Genomic DNA, 24,805 nt, shown 5'->3' with positions numbered 1-24,805 from the left:
TTATATATTAATTAATATTTGTAGGATTTAGAATTTGTAGCACTAAGAGAACAGTTCCAATTGTGAGATTATGCAAGAAGTCTTTTAGCAGTTTTCGTAGAAATCCAGTTTTATGATTATCTTTACAGTAATTTTATCTGCTTTATTTGTAGGATTTTTCCATATTTCTTTATCTGGAATAAAAAGAGTTGTTAATTTCATATTCTCAGAACAAAAGGTTGTGGGACTAGGAGTTTTGAGCAGAGGACAATGATTTGAAAATCTTCCCTCAACTCTCCTCCTTCATTGATTAATTCGGAATAAAAATATGCCATATTGGGGGTACCCTATGAGATATCTCTTCCGTGATTTCTCATCTTAGGTTTATTTCTTCTGTGTGTCTTAGACAGCAGCCCTGAGACCAGAGCTAATGTGAAATTTGTCCAGGATACCTCCAAGTACTGGTATAAACCAGAAATATCCAGAGAACAAGGTAAGTTTTTGTCTTAGTAGAAAAGGGTGGTTTAATAAACAGTTGTTGGCTAACAAGAGTTCAGCTTTAGATGCTGTGGATGAAGACAATAATTAAATCAGGAAGTAGACACCTAAATGGTAAAGAGCCAGCTTGGTGTAATGGTTAGGAGTGGCAGCCTCTAATCTGGAGAACTGGATCTGATTCCCTACTCCTCCACATGCAGCCAGTTGGGTGACATTGGGCTAGTTACAGTTCTCTTAGGGCTTTTCTTGCAGAGTAGTTCTTAGTCCACTCTCAGCCCCACCTACCTCACAGGGTGTCTTTTGCAGGCAGAGGGAGGGAAAGGTGTTTGTAAGTCACTTTGGGACCACTTCAGGTAGTGAAAAGCAGGGTATAAAAAAAAGCTCTTCTTCTAATTCTACCAAAACATTATGACAGATTAATGACAGATCTCTGTTCTCTCAAAACAGTTTCCTTAGAGCTTTTCGCTCTACCTACCTCATAGGGTGTCTCTTGTGGGGAAAGGAGGGGAAAGGAATTTGTAAGCTGCTTTGGGAATTCTTTGGGGAATTAAAAGCAGGGTATCAAAAAACAGCTGTTCTTCCCTAGATATTACCTGGAGTAAAAAGACTAATCTCTTGACTGGCTTAATTCATAGAGTCACGGAATCATAGAGTTGGAAGGGGCCATACAGGCCATCTAGTCCAACCCCCTGCTCAACGCAGGATCAGCCCAAAGCAACCTAATGGTTCAGTGGCAACCTAATGCAGGCACTGGATTTGGTCTGTAATGAATCTCCAGGCCCTGGAGGTTGGCGCAATGATTTTCATTCCTCTGACAGAAAATTATTAATTTCTATTCTATTTTTAGATACTTTCTGTACATTTAAAAATAATGTTCTTGGTTTCATCTCAACATCCTGTCATTCTTGGTTCTTGCAAACATTTTCTCATAGAATTTGCATTCTAAAAGCTTGACCTTCATTGTTTAACTCCTCTGAACATTAACAGACTCGACAGCATTAAAAATAGAGTACAGTTAAGTAGCTTAATCTTTTGAAGAACAGATCCTTTAATCTGTAGATCATTTTGTCAGGTTGATTAGTGGCAAGTTCTGTCCAGTGGCTATTTTGAGTTCTGATGTTTGCTTTCAAAGCTATTGGTTGTACCTGATCCTGGACTAAAACATGTTTTAATTGTTGTTAGTTACTTTGTGTCTTCTTTGCAGAACAAAATGGGCTGTGTTTTTGCAATATTTTTAATAATAGAGAGATCAAACTGCATTTTGGCAGGAAAAGCACTCTATCTAGAGCAGTGTGAAATTTCAGACATTCTGATACTTTATTATCTTCTCATTCTAAGGCTATACTGTTTACTGACTTGTACACACTATCCTTTCCTCTGTAATTTTCCACCTCCTAGAAGATGCAGTGTAGCCTCGCTACTGAAAGAGGGGGGGTAGAGAGGAGTGTGTGCGTGGATGTGTGGGGTGGGGGAGAGGAAGTCAGGAAGTAAGAAGGAAGAAAGGAAGGCAGGCAGAGAGGTAGGTGGAAGGGGAGGGGCCAAGGGTGTGTGAAGTTTGGGGGGAATCGCAGGGGGGGGGGCGAACGGGGAGGGGGCGAGGGAAGAGGGGGGTAGAGAGGAGTGTATGCATGGATGTGTAGGAGGGGGAAGGAGTGGCAGAGTGCGGTGGGTGGGTGGCTGTGTGCGTGTGTGTGCGTGTCTGTGGGGGCAGAGAAGCGGCGGTGGGGCGAGGGGGGCGGCTAGGGGGTTTTGCGTGTGTGTGTGTGCATGTCTGTGTGTCTGTGGTGGCTGGGAAGCAGCGGCGGGGTGAGGGGAGTGGCTAGGGGGGTTGTGTTTGTGTGTGCGTGTCTGTGTGGCTGTGGTCGCTGGGAAGCGGCGGTGGGGCAAGGGGGGTGGCCAGGGGGGTTTGGCTGGTGAGGCTGTGTGTGTGTGTGTCTGGGTGCGGGGAAGCGGCGGTGGGGAATGGCCAATAGGAAGGGACCCTAGGTGGGAAAGGAGCAGGAACGCTGCGTCACAGACGCAGCGTCCCTGCTCCTTTCGCGAGGGCAAGGGGAAGCCACTGGGAGTACTCACCATCGGGGAAGGCTGCTTCTCCTTGTGTGCGGTGAGTCCCCGGCCGGGCAAGGCGAGGCTGGGCCAAGCAGCCAAAGTGGAGCTGTGCGAAGCTCCTGATTGGGCCCTCTGAATTTTTATCCCAGAGAGAGCCTGCCCTTTCTCCTCCCCCTTAGGGCTTACTCTTTTATTTATTCCGCTCTGCAGAAGCGGTTAAAGATATCTTGAGTTGCTTTAGTTTGGAACAGTTTCAAAACTGGCTCAATAAAAAATTCTCCTTTAAAAATGTCAAATTTTAAGATGGTACCTGTGCTTCTCAAAAGTAAAGATCCTTGTCATTGCCATGTGTGCTTTCTATGAGAGGGTTTCACTGTAGGTCACCCTGAAATTTTGAACTGTTCAGTGGAATTTCAATCTGTTAACCACTTAAGCTTTCAAGGTCTTTTCCTTTTTTCTTTTTTTTTTCTTTTTAGCAAAATTAATTTTTAAATCCTTATCCTTACAGAAATTACCCAATTTGTGCAAACCCCCTCTTAATCCAATATACATTAAGGATACTACATCATCTGTTCTCAGTTAAGGCCCGCCTTGGTTCTAGTGACAATTCTTGCATGAAACTCCCATAATGGGAACAATATTTGTCCATGTTAATGCCTGCTAATTTCATTACAGTCAATTCCAATTGATTGAGTCAAATGCAGCAATTAGATCTACAAATGCAGTAAACATGGATTTAGCGGGACCCTTAATACTCACTTGGGCCAAGTGCTAACGAGTCATGCAATGATACCTAATCCTCTATTGACCCCTGCTTGTTCTGGATAGATGATGTGATTGAAAATCACCCAGTCATCTAGTCTGCACTCCAAAAATTAGCCACTCAGTTTAGATGCTATGTATGGACAGTACAGATGACCACTACTCAGAAAAATGCCTATATATCTTTTTTTTGGGGGGGGCTCAATTCTTCACCTGGGGACTTAACAAAGAAAGAGAAGCAATAAGACTTGTTTCAATATCTGAGACAGAAGTCCAATGAAGTAAAGAGGGAATGTTAAAAACAACAACAACAAGGGAGTTTGTGCCAATGGCTCTGGATCCAAGTTCATCGAGATACCAAATACCTGGCTATAGTGTGTATGCAAGTATCCTGCAGAAATCTCTGCAACAGGTGCAGTAACTCCATATTTCAGAACTCTCTGTTTATGTGTGGAACATGTATAGAGCTGAGAAGCAGTAAGTGGGAAAGGGTGGAGCTTACTGTGAAAGTAAATATATAATTGTGCTGTGTTAAAACACTTTTAAAGCCATAAAAGTTATTTTCTACATTGATGTGACAATGTAAATGTATAATGGCATACCAACACAAACAGGCTGTACCACTACAGGATATTGAGGTGTAGAGATCCAACAAATGAACTGGCCATGATTGCTGCTTTAAGTCACAGTGATGAATAATTTGCATCTGTCCCCAGCCCATCCTGATGTGGCTGCTTATCAGGCAGGCATGGGTGATGCCTTTAAAAAACTTTGTTTATGTCTCTGTCGACAGCTATTTCTCTCACCCAGCCAACAGCTGAGGCACTTGGCAGCACAGTTCTGCAGATCTGTCCTTAATCCAAGAACATGTCCCTTCATTTCCTCATATCTCCCCTTGCGAGGGTAATGTGACAGTTGTTGAATGGAGTTTAACCTTCAGATCCGACTCTTAGAGGAAGGGACATTCTTGTCCGGCCTGGAGTTTCATTTGCCATAGTAGTCATAGAAGGACTTCTGCATTAAAATACACAACTGATGAGAAAATATGACTAGAGGTTTGGATTTGGCTGGTGTTTGTTGTTAATGTCTGAATTATCTCATTCTCCACCCAAATGTTGTTGTTACTGCTGATATCATTTCTCCAAAAGAGATGTGTGGGAGGGTCATGGTGGAACTCTCTGGGAGAAAATTGTCATACTTAGAAGAATAAACGGAGAAGTGACTGCAATTTAAACGGAATAGCTCAAACTTAAGCTGTTAATGTAATGATTAAAGCAGAAGAGCTGTTGGCCATGACAGCTTTGCTCATCCAAGCAGGGTCTTTTGCAAGTTCTGATTTGCAAATGGGCAAAATCAACAACTGCCCATATAGATCCTTTTCGCACATGCTACTGCCAAGACAAGTCTCCCCCATCCTGTATTGGTGTATTTGGTTTTTCCTACCTAAATGCAGAACTTTACATTTGTCCCTATTGAACTTCATTTTATTCAGTTTAGCCCACTTCTCGAGCATATCAAGATCATCCTGTATTCTGTTTCTGTCTTTGGTTGTGTTTGCTACCCCTCCCAGTTTAGTATCATCTGCAAATTTAATGTATCCCCTCTAATCCCTCATCCAAATAATTTATAAATATGTTGAAAAACACAGGCCCCAGACAGATCCCTGGGAAACTCTGCTTGTCACTCTTCTCCAAGAGGATGCTGAACCATTAACAAGTAACTTCTGGGTACGATCTGTCAACCAGTTATTGATCCACCTGACAGAATTAGGATCTTACCACATTTTACCAACTTGTCAACAAGAATATCATGTGGAACCTTATCAAAAGTTTTACTGAAATCCATATAACCTATGTCCACGGCATTCCCCTGATCCAGCAAGGTAATCACTTTCTCAAAAAAAGAGATAAGGTTGGTCTGACATGACTTGTTCTTGCAAAACCCATGCTGAGTCTTAGAAATCACAGCTCTCAGTTCCAGCTGCTCAAGGATCAGGTGTTTGATAATTTGTTCCAAAATTTTGCCAGCTACAGTTGTCAGGCTGACAGGTCAATAGTTACCCAGATCCTCCTTTTCCCCTTTCTTGAAGATGGGGACAACATTTGCCCACCTCCAGTCATCTGTCACCTCACCTGTTCTCCAAGAAGTGTCAAAAATAATGGACAGGTTCAGAGATGACATCTGCAAGTTCTTTTAGTACCCTTGGGACTTGCTGTATCCCTCCTGACCCCCCGATTCTGCTCTTTGGCTGACTCCATGAGGATATGCCCTTTAAGTTGGTTTAAATGGGTCTGTTCCAAGTCAGACATGGAGGTTTGCCCAGCACTGCCTAGAGGCTGAGAAATCCAGTGTATAAAATGACTTGCTGAGGTTGGTGAATTGGATTTAGAGCCCTCAATTCCACTTTTCAGCTTAAGAGCTATTAATGTTCTGATGATACTATTTCACCACTTAGATGCATTTACATACTTACTGTGTACTTTGCTTCTTTCTCAGCCATTACATTGCTGAAAGACAAGGAACCTGGGGCCTTCATTATCCGAGACAGCCACTCTTTCCGTGGAGCCTACGGATTGGCCATGAAAGTCGCTTCACCACCTCCTGGTGTGGTGCAACAGAGCAAGAAAGGTACTGCCTCCTTGCTCATATGGAGATGCAATCTTTATGAAATCTCATGGAATACATAGATTGGGCACAAATACACACATCTCAATACCAGACAGCACTGAAAATCCTCAGCCTAGATATCATTTCCAGACAAAGTCTGAATGGTAATCCTGCACCAGATGTTAGATTTCATGCTTAAGCGCCACCATAGATGCCTTGAATCTTTTTGTTTTCAGAACAGGCTTGAGATGTGTTTCTAGAAACTGCCGACCCCACACAAAGACTAAGATTTGGCCTAGCATCCCAGACTTTTTTATAACCTTGTTGAGCAGTGTCAGGAATATATCACAGTCTGCAACACAAAAGGCTACTTTGCCGCAAACAAATGTTGAACCTGAATGGGAAATAACGCCTCCGAATCTGTCTCACATGCCAACATAATATGCTGTGTGAGGGCAGAGTCCTGGAGTCCTTCCTCTGTTGATTCTTGCCCCATAAATAGGTAAGTTTAGGACCAGCTTGTGTTGCTGTTTGCACAGGCACTTTTGGATTCCAGAAATCCAATATACAGAAGCCTCAAGGCCTTTGTTTCATATTGTTAATGTCAGCTTGGCAGGCATCATCTGCCCTAAGCATGTAGCGTGGGTCAATCACCATGAATTGTAGACATGTGCAGTTATATCACCCTCTGAAGGACAGCAAGACATTACTTTATAGCCTCCATCAGAACTGTAAGGCTCATGGGAAACACTGAGAATCTATTCTGAAATCCTTATTTGTCCCCACAGGAGATATCACCAATGAACTAGTAAGACACTTCCTGATAGAAACCAGCCCCAAAGGTGTGAAATTAAAAGGATGTCCCAATGAGCCTAACTTTGGTAAGTCCGGGAAATGGATGTTCTTCCTCCTGTTTCTGATGTGCAGAGCTACTCTGTCCTGGCCTGCCCTCTTGTGGAGATCATAATGATAACCAGCATGTAATAATATCCCCAGCCTACTAGTGAGAAAAATATTTATCAAGAGGTGCTTGTGAAGGATGAAGTTACAGAAATTTGGGTATGGGAAGGGTCACTTGCAGGAACTGAAAATGCTACTGTTTGATATTCAGTTAATTTCCTATGGACTGAGCACTGCCCAGTGACAGCTGACCTTGCCACAATCCCAACTTTTGGCTCCTTTATTGCACCTCTTATCAATATGAGTCCTTTTATTTTTTAGTGTCATCTTGCATGATGGCTAGATTTCCGTTTTCCTCATGTGTTTTTCTCAGTTGACTTCATTTATCTGATAGATTAGGTTGTTCCTTACAAAAAAGCTTGTGCTATAAGATATTTCTTAGAGAAAATAGGCAGGATAAGAAAAATATGTGACACTACTAAATAGTACAGCAGTTGTGCCTGCTAAAGTAGTAAGAGATCTGAGGAACAGATTTCAGAATCTGACCCTGGAAGCTGAGGCTTAATGTCTGTCATTCATGCAACTTATCTAATGAATCCACTAAACATAACCCACTGCTCTCTGAATGCTTTCAAAATCATAATCCCAGCTGTCTTCAGCTTTGACCATTTCCCCTGTTCTCTCCCCAGGTTGCCTGTCAGCTCTGGTATACCAGCACTCCATCATGCCTCTGGCTTTGCCTTGCAAGCTGGTCATTCCTGACAGAGGTAAGAGCTTTTACACCAACGAAGTCACATGGGGTAGCAAATAATTCCGTGGGAGAATGTTTGTGTTGTAAACTTCTAAGAGGTTCATGTACAAAAAGTAAAAAGTAAAATCAAGCAGGCAGAAGTCCACATCAGACATAAGCAATAATGATAGATGTCCTTTAAAACTTAACCACCTGTACAAAAAACATGGTGTTGGATTCCTGTGTGCAGCCAGATGGTGGCAGTAGTGAGCAAACCTGTCTGCTGCCTGTTGGAGTCTAGCTTTTCAGGCTCCTACTAGGTCTTCAACAAAGATATTGTTTTGAGCCTTCAAATCTCCCAAAGCATCTTTGAAGCCATCCCCCCTGCTGGGAAGAAGAAACCACAGCCACTTGCATCTTCTTCAGATGATGATCTGACCATAGTACAGGTTTTGCATCCAGTCCCTTTACTAGACCTCCAGAAATCGGCTCAGTACAAAAAATATTAATCAAGTAAATTAAGGCAGTGTGGTATAGTGGTTAAGAGCGGCAGCATCTAATCTGGAGGACTGTGTTTCCTCCATGCAGCCAACTGGGTGACCTTGGGCCAGTCACAGTTCTCATACCGCTCTCAGACTCACCAACTTCACAAGATGTCTGTTGTGGGGAGAGGGGGGGAGGCCACTTTAAAACCTCTTTGGGTAGTGAAAAGTGGGATATAAAACCTAACTCTTCTTAATCCTCTCATGTGCTGAACACAATAGTAGTGGGAACAGAGCCATGATGTGAGCCCTTCTTCCCCATATGGTAATGTTCCAAGCCCCAAGGAGCTATCCTTTATTTTGTACCAGACATTTCCCACAGCTGCTTGCACGATACTGATCTTGATGGACCAATGACCTGATTTGGTATAAGGCAGTGCCATGAGTTCAACAACCCCTGGAAGCCATAGTTCTCCTTTGGAGGGACAGCATCCTCCAGTGCTACCCCAAGAATGTCTCCAGAAAAGTAGCAGCTGGAGAAGTATTGCAAACTGGAATTGTCTGACCAATCCAGCTGTTTGATAGTTACTTACTTACCAGGTAGTGGGAGTTTCCCCTCTTTCCAGCTGGTAACCCTCCACACCTATTGGACTTCCAGAAAGATAAACAGCTAACAGTTCACTGGAGGGCCAGGTGTGAATATGGAGCAAGCCCCAACCTCCCCTGCTGACCGCTGGGCAGATTGTAACCGATGCATATTTAATCAGAAGAAAGACTTACTGGGGAAGCTAAGCAGGGTCAATAGCATGCCACCTCTGCTTCACACTTGCATTGAAAGCCCCTTGCTGGCATCACCATAAATTGGTTATTACATGATATCACTTACATATGTAGATAAGACTTGTTGTCTTCACATGCATTTATCTAGGCTAGTAAATGAGTGTAGGATTGCTGCTCAAATCAGTTGGTTTCAAAGCTTCTGTAAGACTCTTCCATTTGTGGATATGTTAAGTGGGCTTAAGCTTGTGATCAGAAAGGAACTCTTGCCAGAAGTCAATAACTCTGTCTATTTTGCACTTTTTAAAAAAGACCCCATGGATGAAACAAAAGAGACAACTTCATCCAGCAACTCAGCGACAGACTTGTTCAAACAGGGAGCAGGCAAGTAGTATGAACAGAAAACTTCCTTTTTTTCGTTGTTTAAGGGACTAGAAAGCAGAATAATAGCTTATATTTATGTCACTGAATTTGAAAAGTGGAAAAGTAATCGGACCCTCACTTGACAATTAGCCTTCAGGAAAAGGGCTGTGCTTAGTTCATTTCTTTCTGAGTTTGCAGCGGTCCTATTTTGATCAGAAACTGAAATGCAAATCCTGGACAGTGTTACCACAACAGTCCTTGGCATTTGGGAGAGGCTAGTGGAGGGTGCAAAAGTTGGCTTGAAACTCAACATCAAGAAAACAAAGATCATGGCATCCGGCCCTCTCAATTCCTGGCAAATAGATGGGGAAGAAATGGAGATAGATTTTATTTTCCTGGGCTCCAGGATCACTGCAGATGGGGACTGCAGCAAAGAAATTAAAAGACGCTTGCTCCTGGGGAGGAAAGCTATGGCAAATCTAGACAGCATCCTAAAAAGCAGAGACATCACCCTGCCAACAAAAGTGCGTCTAGTCAAGGCTATGGTCTTCCCAGTTGCAATGTGTGGCTGTGAAAGTTGGACCATAAGGAAGGCCGAGCGTCAAAGAACTGAGGCTTTTGAACTCTGGTGCTGGAGAAAACTCTTGCGAGTCCCTTGGACTGCAAGGCGAACAAACCGGTCAGTCCTAGAGGAGATCAGCCCTGCCTGCTCCTTAGAAGGCCAAATCCTGAAGATGAAACTCAAATACTTTGGCCACCTCATGTGAAGGAAGGACTCCCTGGAGAAGAGCCTAATGCTGGGAGCGATTGAGGGCAAAAGAAGAAGGGGACGACAGAGAATGAGGGGGCTGGATGGAGTCACTGAAGCAGTAGGTGCAAACTTGAATGGACTCCAGGGAATGGTAGAGGACAGGAAGGCCTGGAGGATCATTGTCTATGGGGTCGCGATGGGTCGGACACGACTTCGCACCTAACAACAACAAAGTGGAGGGGGACTGAAGTGGACAAACAAAGCAGAGCCTTCTTAAATCCCAGTGAAGTAGTGGTCTTAGGTAAAGGTAAAGGTATCCCCTGTGCAAGCACCGAGTCATGTCTGACCCTTGGGGTGACACCCTCTAGCGTTTTCATGGCAGACTCAATACGGGGTGGTTTGCCAGTGCCTTCCCCAGTCATTACTGCTTACCCCCCAGCAAGCTGGGTACTCATTTTACCGACCTCGGAAGGATGGAAGGCTGAGTCAACCTTGAGCCGGCTGCTGGGATCGAACTCCCAACCTCATGGGCAGAAAGTTCCAGACAGCATATCGCTGCCTTACCACTCTGCGCCACAAGAGGCTCATGTAGTGGTCTTACCTTTAGAAATAAATAATACCTGAAAATTTTATAAACTCTGGTTGCTACATTTCATATTAGTTTCACTCACTCTTGAAGCCATTCTTCGGTGAATATTTTTTAAGACAGATCTCTGCTTAGTCAGACATTAGAACAGGGGTAGTCAAACTGCGGCCCTCCAGATGTCCATGAACTACAATTCCCATGAGCCCCTGCCAGCATTCGCTACCCCTGCATTAACTATCCCTGCATTAGAATGTCAGCTATCAGGAGTCACAAGTTCTGGGAACTCTAACAACTGGCCTGCTAAAAGAGTCACTTGGACTCTAAATCTAGCTTCCCTAGTATAGTCCACATTTACTGGGACAGGAGACTATATGGGCAGATGCCACACATACAACAGCACGTTGTTCTCCTGTGCAGGAACAGTTCTTCCTGTTTGATGCCTCTGTTGCACTGTTTTCCCACTGATGCATGTGTCCCTTTCCTTCCAGCCTGCAATGTACTCTTTATCAACTCAGTGGAGATGGAATCATTAACGGGTCCACAGGCCATCGCCAAGGCTATCACTGAGACATTGGCTGCAGACACGTTACCTTCTGCTACTGTCGTCCATTTCAAAGTTTCTACACAAGGAATAACCTTAACAGACAACCAGAGAAAGTAAGAAGCAAGCTATGGTCTCAAACTTGTGGCAGTCTGTGGACCTGAAGCAGAAGAGTTCTGCCCTTACATACCCACACTGGTTTTGTTAAGAACCCCCCAACTTACTGTATGCAGTTTTAACATTCCATTTCCTCCTCATCATCATAATTCTTTATAAAGTATGGGTTGATGAATATGGGCAAGATTGACATATTCAAAAGAGACCTGGGGATTCTGCACACAATAATTCTCTGCTAAGTATTGTGTTTCATCAGCCTTGAAGTTAACAGGTACAGGGCATCCACAGAAGATCACCTTACCAATATCCATGCCTGATGTGTAGTAAAACCCCTCCCCTAGGCGGAACGATGTAGGTAACCAAGATACTCAAGGTGTCTTATGAACTCATAGTTGTTCATTGTACTGTTGGATAATTATACTGTGCACACTTATCTGTGTTTCTCTTTTAGGCTGTTTTTCAGGCGACATTATCCCATCAACACTGTCACTTTTTGTGATGTGGATCCACAGGAAAGAAAGTAAGTGACAGTGCTGTATGAGTTTATGGTAGCCACAGCCACAGAGCAGCTTGTAGGCATATAGACCATCATCTAGACCAGTGATCCCCAACCTTTTTATCACTAGGGACCGGTCAACGCTTGACAATTTCACTGGGGCTCGGGGGGGGGGGAGTAGTCTTTTGCTGAGGTATGTCGCTACTGCCGCCTGAGCCCCTGCTTCGCTTGCTTTCCCACCGCTGTCCCTGACTTCCCACCGCCCACTGGGGGGTGATGCCAGCTGCAGCTGTGCAGTACCATACTGAGGGGGAGCCCCAGCCATGGCGGCCGCCGGAGAACACCAAAGGTAAGATGGTGGCAGAGTGGCAGGGCAGCCCCCGAGGCAGCAGCCTGGGAGAAGAGCAACGAGGAGTTGCGGCCCGGTACCAACTGATCCACGGACCGGTACCAGTCCCCGGACCGGGGGTTGGGGACAGCTGATCTAGACCCATTATTTTGTTTGTTTAATCTATAGACTATGCCTCCTCAAAAAGTGGGCTTGGGGCAGTTAACATAAAATCATATGTACAAAGATTAAAACTGTAATGTTATAAGTTGTACAATGAAAAGCAGGAACAGTTGTAGTTAAAATGTCTCCTCATTCACAGGACCTCCATCTTCATGGGATTAAGCTTCAGGCAGCTTTGACCAAAGACTCAGGTGGTATATTTGGCCTGCTGTTCATTAACAGGTGGAACTGGGTTCCATCAGCATACTGGTCACACCCTTACCATACCTCCAGAACAGCTGTACTAGAGGGTGCATGAAGATGTTAAATAATATCAGGAAGAGAGTTGCACCCTGCAGCACCCTGCAGTGGATTTGGCAGTGGTGCAATTGCTCCCCCCCAAAAAAAAAGCCACTCTCTGTCTGCACTACACTTGATCTTAGCCAAAATGCCAAGAAGTGATGCAGAACCCCTCTGTCCCTGACCTTGGAAGAAGGAGGTCAGCCACTGTAAAGCTGACTCCCATATCCTCATGTCAAGGAGGCAGCAAGCTAAAAGCTCATGATCTACTAAATCAAATGCTGCTGTGAGGTCTAATAACATGAGCAGCGCCAACCCACCTTGGTCTACCTGCCTCCAGAGGTCATCCGTAAGAGTGACCAAGACCATTTCCCCATGGCCAAGCCAGAAATTGGATTGGAATGGGACCAAGGCCAATGCTCCATCTAGGTATTGTTTCTGTCACATACTATATCTATAAAGGAACTAATTTTTACTCACTTCAAAGTTAAAGGAACAACACCTGCATGTGTCTAGAAAATTCTCTGGTGATGAGCAGTAGTCAAATGGAAATGTCAGGTCATAATTCAATATGAGGTTAATGATTTATAGAATGGAAATACTGTACAGAAGAACTGTCCCAGGTTGGCCAGTACAAGTTTCTCAGAATCATTTGGTCATACACTGGAACTCTATAAGTGCCCAAAATGCCTGCAACTTCCTAATTAACAGTTTCTGCATGGGAACAAAAATCTCTTTCTGAGGACATTGGATCCCCCATCAAGTTATTATTAAGAGGTATCTCTTCAATTTTCCAAAATCAAACCAATTGCCTAAAACAGGATTTCTAGAAGGCATCAACAATGGCTGGAGTTTGTAAATTCTTGATCCTGTGTGAAAGGAAACATGATTTTTCAGGGGAATAAAGACCGAGCTAATTGTGTATTTAATGGCTGAAGGTGGGCTGCACAAAGAATTACAAGAATTGCACATTATTGCTTTGGCAGTATTGAAAGCTCGAGTTCAGATAAAAGGTCTAGTAATTTGCATTTATTGGCATAAATAGTTTTGGCATGAGGCTGAGCATCTAGGATAAGACTTGTAGCAAAGCAAAGACATTCTGACTACAAATACATGCATGCCTGCAAAAGATTTTAAAGATTTGCAAATGAGACCAGAAACATTTCTTCAAGAACTGATAGATAAAAAACTTGGAAAAGAGCCATTGGAAAAGCAATCATCTACCACAGTGGTAGGAGAGAGAGGGTCACATCCTGCTTTGTTTGTTTTCAAAGTTTTTGTTTGTTTTCAAAGATTTGACATTGCGGCCCTTCCTTAGGCTTTAATACTGATGTGCATCTCATAACTCACATTGTCCCTGGGAAAGGTGATTAACCAAAGACTCTCTTTCTCTGCTCAGGTGGACTAAATCGGAGAGTGGTGGTGCTGCAAAGTAAGTACTGTTTTTGTCACATTTTAGGAGTGGCATTGGAAGGTCACAGTGACTACCCTGCTGCCTTGTTCCTAGTTGTCTGATGCTCAAAACATCCTTCGATATTTAGGCACTTGCCCATTTCCCAGATAGGTTACTGGTGTAGCCAGAACAGACAGTGTGGTTCTTCCATTTGAGCAAGGGGCCAGGAAGAAGGCTTAGGCTGAGGAGCTCTGCCACAACAGATGACCACTGCCATCGACTCCAATGAGACCAATCTCCTGCTCAGTATTGTACCTACATATCCAGTGCTTAGAACTGCACACACAGACCTGGATGCTGGATGCCAGGACCCAGCCACATGATCTGTAAATGAAGCACTAAACCAGCAAAACGATTCCATGCCCTTGAAACCTGCTTTGTGAATCCTCCTTGTTGCCTCTGACAGACAGTCCCCACTAAGTAGTGTTTAAGGCAGGGGTAGTCAAACCAGACTACTCCTGGTTTAAGGTCTGTGGTTGCCCACAGTGTAAACGTTAGTTCCATTTCCATATCTGGTTGAATACACTTTGCAAGGTTTGGGAGTCAGGAGTCACAAGGTAAGGATTTTAATTGGGATTTCTGGTGTTTGGGCTGTTAATTTGTGTTAAGGTTTTTAAAAACTAATCGTTTTATTAGATTGTATTTTTGTATTTTGTGAGTACAAGCTACCTTATGAACCCCTAAGGATTCTGAATACGGGCCATGAATTTAATAAACAGACGAGCTGTGGGTCAGTCCTACTGTATTACCGTCCAGCTCTCTTAAAAGCTATGGCCTCTCTCTAGCCTATGCAAACACACCCTGCAGAGCTCACTACTGTATGTTCAGGTTTCACAAGACTCCCCAAGAGAGGGTCCAGAGAGACAGAAATAAAAAAATAATCAGCTGAAAAAATACCCCTGTAATTCTTTGTGTAGCCCACCTTCAGCCATTAAATACACAAACATTTGGGTTGATCGATTTTCTTCTGCTCAGTAAGTTTGTAGTAAGAAGTCAAGCAAATAGGACCCCTTCCTTTCATGCCCTCTGTCTCCTGTCTTCCATCTTCTCTGCTTCTATCAGCTTTAGAATAGCCTCCAGTGGCTTAGGGCCCTCACTAATTTTAGGTACTATGTGTAGCAAAGGGTGTTTTATTAGAACCTCCAGCTGTCTGGATTTTTCTCTCCCTAATTAGAAATGACAGGACAGGGAGACAGATCACATTTTGTTCCGCTTCAACCTAGTATTTATAACTTTCCTTAAAAGTGCTAATAAAAAATCTCCTTATTAAAAGAGTGGAATGTTAGTGTTCAGAATCCCCAATCCCTTGTTGCAAGATATTGAACTAGTCACGGTTTTCACTTCCATGTGAACCTTGTACACCTGTGTTAGTGCTTCATGCCCTGAATGTCAACTTGAATGTACGTATAGGAGGTTTATCACATTGGTTTTCAAATGGTGGGTCAGGAACCACATGTAGGCCTCAGGATGACCTTTAGTGATGCCTAATATATTTTTCTTAAAGAGAAAGTCATAAAAAGAAGCGGTGTGTGAGATCCACTGTACAAATTTATATTGATTATTTATGGATTTATGTGATGTTATATGTGACATTTTTAGCCTTCTCTATAGACAATCAAGATGGGTTACACTGTTCTTTAAACCACTTAAAATACACTGTGCTTTCTTTACTATACCAACCCTCATAACCCAACTTTAGAAACCCAGTTCTACAACCAATGTTATGTCCAATCTTGTATAAAAAGACATGGTTCAATATTGCTTTACATACTTTCTGAAAAATTAAGAGTCTCAGCAAGGCCATTTCACAAAATGAGTACGGCTATTGGGGGGAAAAAATCTAGCACAAGGAATACATATCCATAGAAATAACACTGTTAATTGGGCATGATGTGAAGGATAAAGCTGACATAAGAAAAAAATATCAGGAGAGGCAGTTGTTCTGTGGCGATGTGAGCTCTAGGCCATGAAGAAGTGACTACTAGGGATGCTGTGAAATTCTCGGAGAACCTGTTCTGCAGTCAAATGTGCGCTGTTTGACATTCCCCCAATGTGAGCCAATCAGGGATATGTTTGGGTTGCAGTGAGCAACTCAGACAGCCACCAAAGAAAGCTCGCAGCAGCCTGCTTGTCAGAAGCCAATTTAAACCTGATCAGAGATTGCTGTTAGTCGGTATCTGATCCACCCCCCTGCTCCAAGCAAAATAGTAAAGTTGCAGAAGGGAGGGGAGAAGAAGCTGTTTTCCTTTCCTCCATTCCAAGCTGGTTGGGGACAAAATAAATGCTTTTGAACTCTGCACTGCAAAAGGGAGAAACCATCTCTCTTTCTCCCCCTTCCCACTACCAAGCTGGAGAGGTAGAGACCCGATGCCTTTGAGCACACCACTGCCACAGGGAGAGGAGAAAGAGGTTTTCTCCTATTTTCTGCAACCAAATTAGCCTGTTGAGATGGGGGGGGGAGAGAACAGAAACAATCATTTTCTTTCCCCCCAGTTCAAACTGAAAGCTGGACTGTGGACAAGTAGAGAGTTCTGCTGATACCTTGGGGGTAGGGCACACCTGTGTACCTGCCTGGGGTAGCTGTGGGAGAATTGTTTTACATCGGTCTTGCTGCTACTGCTAGGACGGGTATTGTTATTAAGGGGGTTTATGGGGTTTTATTGTTTTACCTTGTAACTCCGCACGGATCTTTTTGAGAAGTGGCAGAATAGAAATCCAATAATAAATAAAATAATAAATAAATAGGGAGAAGAAAAGGAGAGTAGCTGGGCCTCAAGCATAGGTGTGGCAGAACACCTCCATTTTGCAGGCCTTCCAGAATTGTTTAATATCCCGGGGGACCCTGATCTCCTCAGGGAGAGTGTTCTACCAGACTGGGGCCAAAGCAGAAAAAAGCCCTGGCCCAGGTCAAGGCCAGTTTTACCTCTTTGGGGCCAGCAGTTAGCTGGCAATTCCTGCTCTGCAAATAACAGTGGTTTATCATAGGTTCCTTCCCTCACTTATACTTTCTCTTTGAATGTTTCCATCATCTGCACAGGCTCTTTGGCTTTGTGGCCCGGAAGCAAGGCAGCACAACAGACAACGTCTGCCACCTCTTTGCTGAGCTGGATCCTGACCAGCCGGCTGCTGCCATTGTCAACTTTGTCTCCAGGGTCATGCTTGGCTCCTCTCAGAAGAGATGAACCGCTGCCTTTCCCCCTGCAGGGGGCTTCTTGCCCTTGAATTTTGAAGAAGGACTTGGAGCTGGTCCGAGAAGGCGTGCGAGAAAGTGCATTGTGAGAGAGGGAAGTGAACTGATGGGGGGAAAGGAAAAGGAGAAAAAAGAAGAAAAAGTCTGAATTGTTGGAAGGCCCAAACCAACCAAATGTACGTACATAAATAGAAACCAAGGAACTGACATCGTCACCTTTCCTGCCAAGTTCAAGAGATGGAGATCATTATGGATCAGCATGAAATCAGAGAATTCAGCCCCACAGGCCAAAGCACGGATCTTATTAATCTATGTGGGGTGGAAGTATATAGTAGTTGCTTGTTTAGAAAATAAGGCAAACAAACAAAACCCATGAATAACTGAGCTGCAGGAATCACACTGAGAGACATGCCAAGCAAGCAATCATTGATACCCATTTCCAAGAGTAATTGCTCCCAATTCTTCAACTTCTGTATGTATGAAGCATATCTCTGTGTGCGTGTGTGTGTGTATGTGTATGGTGTATGCATTTTGTGTAATATGCATATGTTCTAATGCATATCTATGGAAATCTACAGTTTAGGGTTATGAATCTGCTGAAGGCTGAGCAGTTATTCAGAACTTCATTAGTCAATTGCCCAGGTTCTCCTCTTCCTCCAATAGCCAAGAACCTTCATCACCCCCACACAGTGGAGATGCCTCACGAGCAGCTGCTAGTACATCAGTATCCACTGCAGGGGAGAAGTTCTTCTTTTAACCAGTAGAATGATGCACACATGTGCACTCCATACACATGCACATGCACATGCATACATATAAAATTGTACAAAGAGTTACGCAGCAGGGAGGCTCGCCTTAGCTAATTTCAGGAGCATGCTACCCAAAGCAAAATAGTATCTTCCTGTCTCTATGCAATGAGGTTCACAGCAGGTCAAAAAAGTTGTCCCATGGCCTCCTGCCCCATAAATGTTAAAATACCAGCAGTTTGGGAATGCCATTGCTTCCCAGTATAAGGGGGAAATGGCCCTGCCTAGGTTTATTCCTTTTCCTTTTGGAGACATGCACGTGATTTTGTATGTTGCATGGAAATTATTCAGCTGTGCAAAAGACAAGATGAATGAACCAAAACCAGGGAAGGGGGTATTTTTGTTTTGAAGCCATTAAGAATATTTTTAAAGACCCAAGTTGGAGTAAGTTTTAGCATAAGCATGGCCATAGCTGTTCCAAAAATCATTGGCCAGATTTGACTGATCTGCTCACTGGAGGTTCAGCATTCTGTATCTTGCACATTTAGTTCTTAGTTTTCAACTCCTTTGAGCTTTGCTTGTCCATGGATCAGTTATTGCACTGACCTGCCTGCTCTCTGCTAGCAGTGTTGTCCTGGATATGCATTTGTGGTGGAAAGGAAGTTTCTTTACCTTGCACATCATGACACAAATTTGTTTCCATTTCTCCAGCAAGTGAGGTTGTGTAGATGCAGCAGCCATGTCTTTTTCTGCTACCATTGCAGATTATTCCTCCCCCTAGCATGACTTCTGGCATTTTTAATAAGAGCCATAAAAATGATACCTAGTGATTCTGGGTGTCTTTGTCAATGAGGGCTGAATTATAAGAGCACCTTTGCTTGGTTTAAGTTATGTTTCCTTAAGGACTTTCTACAGCCCTATCAGAGTTTCTCGCTATTCTCTCAAAGCTTTGGGGGATTCCCTGAGATGAACTCCTGTACTGAAGGGATAATGAGCTGTTTCCACTTGTCAAATCCTATGGGTTTATTGTGAATTCTCCAGTCTCTTCTTAAACTAGAGGCAGGGCCCATGCTGAAAGCAAACTACTATTGGCTTGCCATGCCAGCTGGTCCAGTGGGAGCTGCCTTCTCAAGAGGCAAATATGCATGGCATGCTATGAGCTGTACATGCCCTGTGTTGATAACACTGAATGGGATTCATCACACACTTTTTAGTAGGCTGGGCTAATAGCTTACAGCAGAACTCAAGGGCCTCTGTTGAAAATCACTGATTAGCCATCTGCCCTGAAATGCCACCTTGGTTTTTAATAAAAGAGCACTCAAATGTGTGTGTGTGGGGGAGGGTGTGGTGGAGGGAATTGTTAATGTTTTAATTAGATGCTTCAATACAAAGCACTCACTAAAAGTCAAGACATGGATTTCAAGTCATGCAGTCACCTAAATTCCCCCCGAGAGTGTGGCTCTCTCATTGCTGTGATAATATATGTATTTATGTATGTATGTATGAAATATACTGACAAAATAATGTAAGCTAATCAAATTTTAAAAAGTTAAATTTACACAAAAAGTATTTATTTTTACCATATTGCTTCTATTTCTTTTAGTTCCTTGAATATTTACATCATCCCCTCCCCACCTATGGCATCCCACCCTCCCCGGGCCTTATGTATAGACTCCTGTACTTCAGCATAGTTTGCTTTGTCGGTTAGTTTTAGTGACATGGGCAAGGCTCCAAAAGGTGATGTCAACCCCCACCCCCTTGAAGCCATATATTTTGACATTTAATCCAGGAGGGAATGTCATGTGGCATTTCTCATCCCTCCGCCCCCCCATGTTTAGCAATCTGCCTGAGCAAGCGAGCATGTATGAAGTTTATTTCATTGCCAAGCGGTGTGAGGATTAGCGGTGTACGTATGTATGAAAGTTTTGCCGAGAGAGACTCATTTCTGGATCCTGTCTAAGGCATGTTTTTTTTTTTTTTTTTTTTTTGCATTCAAGAGCTGCTGTTGAGACAGACACTTGGATGGAGTGGAAGGGTCAGTTTTCAGGGTTATCCCCCAGGCTCTGCATCGGCATCCCTAACCCAATAGGATGCTGGAGACTGGGATAGCTTATTCTTTATGTTGGTTACGAATATTTCCCTCCTTCTGCAGAATTCAAGCAAGATGATTCCCCTTCCTCACCTGCAACTGTCTCACCCTGCCATTAACCAATTAGAGAAACACTGTGTCTATAGATATATAAATATTATAAATATATATATATATATATATATTTTTGAAAGTCTATATTTTTCAGACTTCATTTTTTCACTGCTTTCAAAAAGTGCCACCTCCCCACCTTCAATATTTGCTATCTTGCCACAATGATTGGCACTGAAATATTACGGTTCATTTTTATTTTGCCATTAAAAATAATTACCTTTAATATCAAGCATCCAGCAGTCACCTAATGATAAGTATCATCAGGGTAGGCACACAGAAGCCCACAGACTCAGCTGCTTCCAGGTGTGACCAGCTCACAGCTCCTTTACTAACTCACTAGCTGAAAATGAAAAGTTTAAGGCTCACTGGCTAAACATAGCTTTTTATTTTTAAAAAGAAAACAAAAACAATCACCTTATATAACCTGTTGCCTTTCCAGTTTGCATTCAAGACAAAAGCTGCATTTTTTTGAGTAAATGCATTATCCCCAAGTTACTTTGCTCACTTCCTCAGCTCCTCTGTTGTGTGGCTGTAAAGCCAGGAATCTGAAAGTGTTGTGTGAGGCAGATAACCCAAAAAGACAAAGGCAGTTGGCTTGGGACAATGAGAGCTCGGTCTAGACCCTCCACTTCCTTTGTGTAGCCTGACTGGTCCAGAAAGGGGAAAACATCCTCTTGCCCAGGATACCAGCAGGTTGGCATCTCTACCCAGACCTTCTATCGCCATTTTCTTAATGGCCTGCACAGTCTAGGTATGGCAGGACAGTGCATGCAGAGGTAGGAAGACAACTAGTTAATGAACATCACCACAAACTCAAATTGTGTTGCCTTATCCTGTTGTCTCTCCCTCGGAAGGGGGTGGGTGTGCAGGCTGTGAAGCCAAACCCTATCGCTTAGCCATGTATACCACTAGCTGCTTGCCCAGAATGTGAGTGAGCACAACTAGCTGGCATCCTTGGGGTTTTTTGAGATGTTTTAAAAGATTTCTTTGTTAACTTCTTGTGATCCAGGTGAGATGCCCCCTTCTACATTTATCAATTTGCCTTCTGCCAAACCCATATACCAGAGGAGCTGCTACAATCCCCTAACAAACTGGTGCCCTTTGTGAAGGGTGTGGTTTTTCCCCCCATTAAAAAAAACAAACTCATTTCTGATGTCTGGAACTAACACAGTCTAACGCAGTTTTCTCCCATGTATGCAATGTAATAATAGTAATTCTACTCTTTCAATAGAAGGTGTTATATTTTATACACTTGCACACAAACACCCTCTTCTGTGCACAAAGAACTGCATAATATTGCCAAAGATACCTGTTGAAATGCACTTTCCTCTAAGTGTTGGTTGTACATTTGTTGTATGTGCCTCTTTCCTTTTACTTTTGTGTTGTGCTTTTTATCTTATTGATGGTGATTTTGTGTTTGGTTTTCTCTGGACAGTTTTGAAGTTTAGGCCACCCCTTAACAGCTGGGTGAGGTTAACTGACTTTTCTGTAACTTGATATTGCAAGAAAGTGATAAAGCTGTTTTCAGGACAGTGGACAGGAACAAAGCCATTCAGACAACCCTTTGCCCTAATTCAATGCCCCCTAACATTCATACAAAAACTGTACATGCCTCAGCTTTTCCATTAATGTTGCTGTGGTTACTTGTTTTAAAAGTTATCTCAAATAAGATACCTTTTCCTATGTCTCATTCAACTGTCTTCTCAACTCCTCAGAGATAAATATAAAAGACTCAGCACTGTAGATAGGGATGTCTCTGTTGTGGCTCAGAATAACTTAATGTATTCGGGGGAAATTATTCAGCGTTCTGTCACTGCAGAGATCATCTGAATAGGGTAGTGAGGACTGAAGATCTAATGTATCTCCATCTGGTGGCTACCCTGTTAGTCTGTTTAGGATTATCACATTCACTGCTGTTCTAGACTCCAACCAACACAGTGGTCTGTCTACATCCTCACTGTGATTTGGATACATCAGAGAAGTCTGAAGCAGAAAGAGGGTCAATATATAGTGATCATATCAGTCCGTCTCCTGGTGGTTATTACCATCTTCTAGTCACCACAGTTTTAGTCGTCGTTTCTAGGCCTATTTAAGGCAAGCTTGATATGAATTGGCTTTGGGTTGTTGATGTGTCCAGGAAATACTTGGCAAAATGATGGTCAGGTAGTCAATGAGACAAAAAATGTTCTCTGATCCATCCCAGTACAAATTTCATGCTCATATCCTTATTGTGCATTTTAAAACTATCTAAGGCACAAACAAAAACTGAATCAGCCAATGATCTGATGCTCTGAATTTCAGCATTAAAAGCAGTCTAGGGGCCCCCATGAGTGTTCCTTGGCCATTTTAGTTACTCGCGTGGCTGGATCTATGCATTCAACAGAAGGATGTGTTTCTGTTGTTTTTTAAAACTGATAGTACCAGCATTCATGCCATTGTGAGGTCATAAGAGAAGCAGATGAACTAGACTTCATCAAAGCAGTTGAGATATGGGTTTACATCCTGGTGCCATGAATAATTTTATCCTTGGATATGCTGCTGCCTAATAGCAATTCTCTCTAGCCTCTACCTTAGACCAACACCTCTGTATGTTTAGATGTATTTTTCACCGTTGATATCCAGAGAGGCATCTAACGGCTCACCTTCCCCCATCCTCAACTAGAAACAGGAACCCATCTTGTCCTTATGAAGACCACTTAGCTGAGTCTACAATAATTGGTTTTAATTAAGTACATCCAAATTAAAATCCTTCCATGACATATTCCATTCACTGGTTCCTTTTCTGATAATAAAAAACATTCAAAGAAAGAGCCTTCTTTGGGAATCATCTTTAAAACAAATATGTAATTAAATTTTATCATTATTTAGGCACAAATAGACAAATAGCTGTTGGATTGACTGAGATCCTCATTTAAAATCTGAACAGAAGAGTGCCATCATTGAATAAGTTAATTCTGCCTTCCATATGAGCATAATTTCTGCCATGCAAAGTGAGGAAGGCTAACATGTCCTCATACTGCAGTCCACAGAAGTTTCCATTGACTTTAAAATCAGTGGTTCCATTCTTTGTCATTACATCTTAAAGAATTAAAATACTTGATTTCATAGGGTCTCTCATGTCCAATGCCCAGGCTGCTGTGACCCAATTATTACACACTCTTAGCCGAAACAAGAGCCAATGCAACTCAATTTTCCCAAAACAACTGGGTCTACAAAAATTGTCTGTTTACGGTGATACTTTTAATAGAGGGTGTAATCAACTGACCCCTGTACAGGAATAGCAACCTCTGTAGAAGGAAAGCTTGCATTCCATTCCTAAATGCCTTCCTTGGTGTAGTGGTGAAGAGCAGTGGCTTTGATTCCTCACTCTTCTGCATGCAGCCAGCTGGGTGACCTTGGACTCAGCACAGCCCTAATAGTGCTGCTTTCACAGAGCAGTAACATCAGGGCTCCTCAGCCCCACGTACCTCACAGGGTGCCTGTTGCGGGGAGAGGATGGGAAGGCGAATGTAAACTGCTTTGAAACACCTGGTAGAAAAAATTGGAGTAAAAAAAAAAAACCAATTCTACTTCTTCCTTGGAAGCCAATCCTGCCTCAGTCCCTGGGCCATCCATGCTAGATATTTAGGAGTGGAGTGCTGGCTTCTCTTGCAAAAGATCAAAAGGAAATACTTACTCTGAAGTAGCTCCATGAAACGCCAGTGGCTATCCTCTAACTTGTCCACTAGACAGCAATAAGTTTGCCCCAAAGTAAGTATCTTAACCAACACAATGTGTTGGTTAAATTTAACAAATTTAACTATGTGTATTCAGAAATATTTCCATTGGCTGTAGTAGGTTGTATCTCCCTGCCCCATAAAAATGTTAATTGATCTAAAATATAAATACTGGATACCAGATTTTTAAATTGCTTAATTTTACCCTATTTTACTAGATTGTGACTGCCACTTTTTTGTTATTGTTTGGGAATGGTTACAGATATATTTGCTTATCAGTATTAATGACTGTTTGGAGCAAAACTTTATTTTCATTTCCCTCCTTATATCCCTCCAATTTTCATTTTAGAAACATGCAAATGCAAAGAGGAGCAAAGAGGGGGAAACAGAATCAACTCCCTTTCTATGTATTTATAAAGATGGATTTTTCCTTTGTATTTTGTATCTTTGTGCCCATAACTTCCGTCACTCATGTAAGAGGCGATTTGTATCACCCATGGTTCATGTGTGAATGGACCGTGCACACCCAAGCTTTCCCTACCATTTGTACAGCTATCTTGCCTCATTGCAGTTCCTTGTATGGCTTTATAAATGATAAGATTTTAAACAGAATCAATTATATGAAATATACCATTGCTTGAAATGCCCAGCTTGGTGTCTGGATTGCTGGAATTGTATCTTCAAAATTTAAGGGAGTGAAGGAATAAAGACTCTCTACTTTTTGCACAGGGAAATAACTCTGGTGACTGTATTTCACTCACTCCTATCCCCTTGCACTTTCCCATGAAGCATTTTTCACACCCTGCAGCATAACATAGAAATCAACAAATGATGTATAGAGTCACCACCAAATTTCTTCTCAAAGGAAATCTGAGGTGAATTTTGAGGTTCCTGTTCGAGCAAAACACTTGAGAGAAGCTAAAAAGCATTTCAGTAAGATAGCCATTTTCTCAGGGGGTTCCCTCACCTAATCAATAATGGTTTCCACCTAAGGCATTAAGGACTGCATTCTTGGAACAGCCCAACATCTTATGCAGAAGGACAGGCTGGGGCCTACTGAGACCCAGAA

General features: G+C 42.8%; 1 protein-coding gene across 19 annotated transcripts in view; it reads left to right on the top strand.

Moving 5' to 3' along the window:
* TNS1 (tensin 1) overlaps nt 1-24,473 on the top strand; it is a 388,444-nt gene extending 363,971 nt beyond the window's left edge. For all 19 annotated transcript variants that reach the window (XM_077320625.1, XM_077320620.1, XM_077320624.1 and 16 more), the window contains 9 exons: nt 386-472; nt 5,785-5,916; nt 6,684-6,776; nt 7,485-7,562; nt 9,097-9,168; nt 10,973-11,141; nt 11,594-11,662; nt 13,828-13,860; nt 16,919-24,473. In XM_077320625.1, coding sequence (XP_077176740.1) covers nt 386-472; nt 5,785-5,916; nt 6,684-6,776; nt 7,485-7,562; nt 9,097-9,168; nt 10,973-11,141; nt 11,594-11,662; nt 13,828-13,860; nt 16,919-17,063 — 878 coding nt within the window. In that variant the 3' untranslated portion in view covers nt 17,064-24,473. The remainder of the gene's footprint in view (nt 1-385; nt 473-5,784; nt 5,917-6,683; nt 6,777-7,484; nt 7,563-9,096; nt 9,169-10,972; nt 11,142-11,593; nt 11,663-13,827; nt 13,861-16,918) is intronic.
* The last annotated feature ends 332 nt before the right edge of the window (nt 24,474-24,805 follow it).

Source organism: Paroedura picta, chromosome 2 (genome assembly GCF_049243985.1).
Source record: "Paroedura picta isolate Pp20150507F chromosome 2, Ppicta_v3.0, whole genome shotgun sequence".
Taxonomy (NCBI): Eukaryota; Metazoa; Chordata; class Lepidosauria; order Squamata; family Gekkonidae; genus Paroedura; species Paroedura picta.
The sequence above is the reverse complement of the archived record's forward strand: the minus strand, read 5'-3'. Positions and strand labels throughout refer to the sequence as shown.